The sequence below is a fragment of the Pseudophryne corroboree genome, chromosome 11 (genome assembly GCF_028390025.1).
Source record: "Pseudophryne corroboree isolate aPseCor3 chromosome 11, aPseCor3.hap2, whole genome shotgun sequence".
Classification (NCBI taxonomy): Eukaryota; Metazoa; Chordata; class Amphibia; order Anura; family Myobatrachidae; genus Pseudophryne; species Pseudophryne corroboree.
This window is the reverse complement of record NC_086454.1, coordinates 354,440,834-354,445,334: the sequence shown is the minus strand read 5'-3', so window position 1 is coordinate 354,445,334 and position 4,501 is coordinate 354,440,834. Positions and strand designations below refer to the sequence as shown.

The 4,501-nt window shown below is 46.7% G+C and overlaps 1 protein-coding gene across 1 annotated transcript; it reads right to left on the bottom strand.

Moving 5' to 3' along the window:
- Window positions 1-1,017: 1,017 nt before the first annotated feature.
- LOC134968799 (protein kinase C delta type-like) lies at window positions 1,018-2,556 on the bottom strand. The gene has a single exon (XM_063944287.1). It carries the CDS (start codon window positions 2,554-2,556, stop codon window positions 1,018-1,020), a length of 1,539 nt encoding a protein of 512 aa, XP_063800357.1.
- Between the last annotated feature and the right edge of the window lie 1,945 nt (window positions 2,557-4,501).

Sequence of the window (4,501 nt, the reverse complement as noted above, 5' to 3'; positions counted from 1 at the left end):
TCCCCTTTTCCTTCTCCTCTTGTCTCTGTTCACCCTATTTCCCCCCCTGTCTCTCTGGCCTAATTCTCCCTTCCTTCTCCCATCTCATCTCTGGCATATATATGTGTGTGTCAGGCCGCTGTGTGTGTGTGTGTGTGTGTGTGTGTGTGTGTGTGTGTGACAGCCGCTGTGTGTATGTGTGTGTCAGGCTGCTGTGTGTGTGTCAGGCTGCTGTGTGTGTGTGGGTGCCAGGAAACTGTACGTATATGTGTGTGTGTGTCAGGCCGCTGTGTGTGTGGGTGCCAGGTCACTGTGCATATATGTGTGTGTCAGGCCGCTGTGTGTGTGTGTGTGTGTGTGTGTGTGTGTGTGTGTGTGTGTATGTGCATGTGTGTGCCAGGCTGCTGTGCTGTGTGTGGTGTTACTGGCATTAGGAGGAGGTAGGAAAACATTTGATGTCAGCTCTAACAATAATATACTGTAAACCTGTGTATATGTAGCAAATAAAACATTGGGGATTTTGTCATATTTTGATCAAAACATAGGCAAAATATTTTCAAATCAAAAGAAATATGCCCGCACTTGGTGTTCCCCATATTGTACACGGTACCAGCTGCGTGGCAGTATTAATTCCATATATTTATATAAAACAGAAAGACATTTTCTGTCAGCTCTAACAATAATATACTGAGAAATCTGTGTGCATGTAGCAAATAAATTAGAGGGGGTTTTATCATGTTTTGATCAAAATATTTAAGCTTGCAGCCCACGTCAAGGGACCCCAATATTCTGCAAGTCCCTCACCTGGCCTATATGCATTTAGGCAGCAGGTGGTGCTTCTACCGGGAGCAAAAGGCAGCTGGTATTGCTACTGCCAAGATGAGGAGGCAGCAGGTGGTGCTTCTACCGGGAGCAGGCGGCAGCTGGTGGTGCTGCTGCCGGGAGGAGGAGGCAGCTGGTGGTGCTTCTGCCAGGAGGAGGAGGCAGCTGGTGGTGCTTGTGCCGGGAGGAGGAGGAGGCAGCTGGTGATGCTACTGCCTAGAGGATGATGCAGCGGCTGCTGGTTCGTCTTACGCAGTTCATTGTTGTCCACATGTCACTGGTAAAGGAGAATCCTGTTAACAGGCTCTCATCCTCTGCAGATATTGCAGATTCTGTAGGTGAGAGCAGGTCATCCATCGGTATAGCTTCAGCCATTGTCACTGGAGTAGGATACATTGTAAATGGGGGAGTTATCCTACCGGCCTCTAGTTTCTCCCAGTTTATGGACTTGAAGAATGGATGACATGAGATGTTACTACAGCGATTCAGTCTCTCCTCTGGGTCTTTGCATAAGAGTCTTTCAAGGAGGTCCCTAATCTCTGGATGGAGATTGCTCGGATAGCATGGAGCATCATGCATGATAGACAGCGCAATCTTGGTGGCATCATTGCCAGCACAAAAGGGGTATATTCCAGTAGCCATTTCAAATAATACTACCCCGAATGAAAAGAGGTCTACCATGATGTTATATGGGACATTACAGATAATCTCTGGAGCCATGTAATACGGAGTCCCAGCTTGTCCTGATATTTTCTTATCGCCATGGACATTCATTACAGAGAGGCCAAAATCTGCGATTTTCACATGGCCAGCTGCATCCAGAAGTATATTTTCTGTCTTAATGTCCCTGTGGACAATGCCTCTTGTGTGCAGGAACTGCAGCCCACAGAGTATTTCTGCTGCAAAAAATCTGATGGTAGGAACATCAAATGGGCCTCTGCTCTGTATTAATTGGCAGAGGTCTCCACCACTCAGGTACTCCATTACAAAGAATACATGGCCCGGTGTGTGGAAGGCAGCATATGTGTGCGGAAAGAGTGCACTCTCCCCAGTTATTTTCATCACCTCTTTCTCTACACACATAAAGTATTTCTTAATGCTGTTCACTACTGTCTTCTTTTCTATGACTTTCACGGCCAGACGCTGTTTGCTGATGGAATGGGACGCTAGGACCACCTTCCCGAAGGCGCCTTCTCCAAGCATTCTGTGGAAGGTCAAACTGGCCAGATGGTGAGACGCAGCTGATGTCTCTGGGGTACTGGCTACGGATATCCCACTTGCATCTGTTGATCTCTTCTTTTTGTCGCCAGTTTCCTCACTTATACGAGTTCTCTTTATGCCCCTCCGTCCAGATGCCTGGGGTATGATGGGCACGCTGGGTCCCTCGCCTGGACTGTCATGATGTTCCTCCTCTTTCTTTTTCTTACACGGTCCACTGTCCTCTGTCCTGTCTGAGGATCTTTTAGTGGCCACTCTCTTAAGCATGTCCTCAGTTTTGCCGCTGCTGGTCTTTCTCACCTTCCTCATAGTTGGAGACTCATCTGATGACTCTCTTTTTCTCTTATTTTGAGGAGTCTTTGATGCTTTCTCAGATGACCGGTTCTCCTCGCGCACCTGAATGTCTCCTGATGTTACAGTTTTGAAAACATCGCCTTTCTCCTCGCATCCATCCTCCTCCTTCTTCCTCTTGCTAGGAGCTTGCTCCTTTGTAGCAGACCCGTTGTTATTTGGTCGCTTTCTTTTATTTAGACTCATATTGTCGAAACAATACAAACAATTTTGCCAAGGGCAAAGAAATGCAGCTTCACACTAGAATAGGCGAAGATACACTAATGGAAATGAGGTTCGTGAGCCTCTTAGCCACCAGCCAGTGACATCACAAAGCTTTGTGACATCAGCAGCATTGTGACATCATCAGCTGCTGTAGGCCCAGTGTCACTGCCTGCTGTCCCTATAATATAACCAGGTGTTATGTAACAAAAATCCCTGACACCCTTGGTGCTCTAGGATAAGACTTTTTGGGGTCATTCTTGTACTTTCTTTTCCCTGGTAGTCAGGTGATAATAAATACTAAGGAAAAACTTCCGCACACATCATATTAAATATTGGAAGGTGTTATTGAACCTAATAAGCCCTGCAGACTGATTTTTACACAGATTAATAAATTATAATTATAATTATGATTATTATCAGTTAATTATACAGCAGGACCATATTATGTTGCTCTTCACAATAGGAACAAACAGTAATAAAACTAGACTGCAATAACAGACCGGAAATAGCATCAGTCCGTCGTTAATGTATGTGGGGGGGTCTTACAATCTATAGATTAATATATGTATGGTACATTGGGCCTAATTCAGACCTGATCACAGCAGCAAAATTGTTAGCAAATGGGCAAAACCATGTGCACTGTGATTCAGAGTCCTGTGTGCGCCTCGGCCAATAATCACAGCGCGTCCTTCAGGAAACCGCTTATTCCTCGGTACACTGCCCGTCTCCCTAGCCAGTCACCGCCGGCGCCTCCTGAGACTTCCCTCCTACATGCCCGCCAGCGTGCCGCTCCTGCCTCCGAGAGACTGCTGACCAGCAGCAGGCACCCGTCTCCTGGAAACACAGAAGCGCCGGATCAGCGTCCGGAGACGTGCAGGGGCAGCATGGAGCACCACATCCCGAGGCCGGGCCAGGGTACAGGAATGGAGCATCGCATCTTAGGGCCGGGCCTGTACCGAGCGTCCAAGCTGGTGAGAAGGGCTGGGGGCACATGGACATCCTCAGTACCTACCTGTATACATATACTGTACTGCCAGCATCATTACATTGCACACTGACAGCAGTCACATAATAAGGGGAATGCTGGGCACAGCACTGGGCACAGCACCGGCTGCTGCTTCTCTACACAGGGCATTGCCAGGTAGAAGGAGTAATACCTTTCTGATAAAGGGGTCATGCCATTGGGTGTGAGACTTAGAAGCAGATTTCACTTATTTTAAAGTCATTCCTGTTTACTGTAAACCAGAGGGTCGCACACCAACTTTTGTAGTCCCAGCATGGCAGGCTGAGACTTGTGGTTCCACAATCAAGGTGACTTGTGTAAGCATGCTGTCCGTGGTGTCATTCAAATACTTATAAGTAATAATAATAAAAAGCGTGCCACATGGTGTTCTGCAGAGAGATACAGGTTAGCTGTATTAATGTGTGTGCAGAGATGTATGAATGTTGTGGTAAGTGTGTACTGAATTGTCAGAACCTACACAAAACAAGTGCATTGTGACCTAGGATTTTTGTGTGGGTGACGGGGGGATGTTGGCGCCTGTCAGCGTCACATGACTTGCTGTATGACGACCACCATTATTCCATGTGACCTGCTCCTGTATCTTATGGCGCTATATAAAACTTGCCTGTAGCATTAGGGGTCACTGATTGTTGATGTCACATCCTCTTTGTGGCGTAGTCGTTGTGGTTACCATGTCAGGCCCTGACGCATTTTACAGTTATGTTATTGTGAAAAGGATTTAAAGCTCTGCGGAACCTTTCCAGCATATCAGAGCGCTGTTTCCGCCATATTGCTTCTTGGGTATTATATGAGCAGAATTTCCGCTATGTGCGACCAAGCAATGCATTTACTATTATTTACTATTACCAGTTATTTATATAGCGCACACATATTCCACCGCGCTGTACAGAGAATATTTGGCCA

Bases quoted from the DNA above. Each gene is read 5' to 3' on its own strand.
- LOC134968799 (XM_063944287.1), bottom strand. From the start codon at position 2,556: ATGAGTCTAAATAAAAGAAAGCGACCAAATAACAACGGGTCTGCTACA.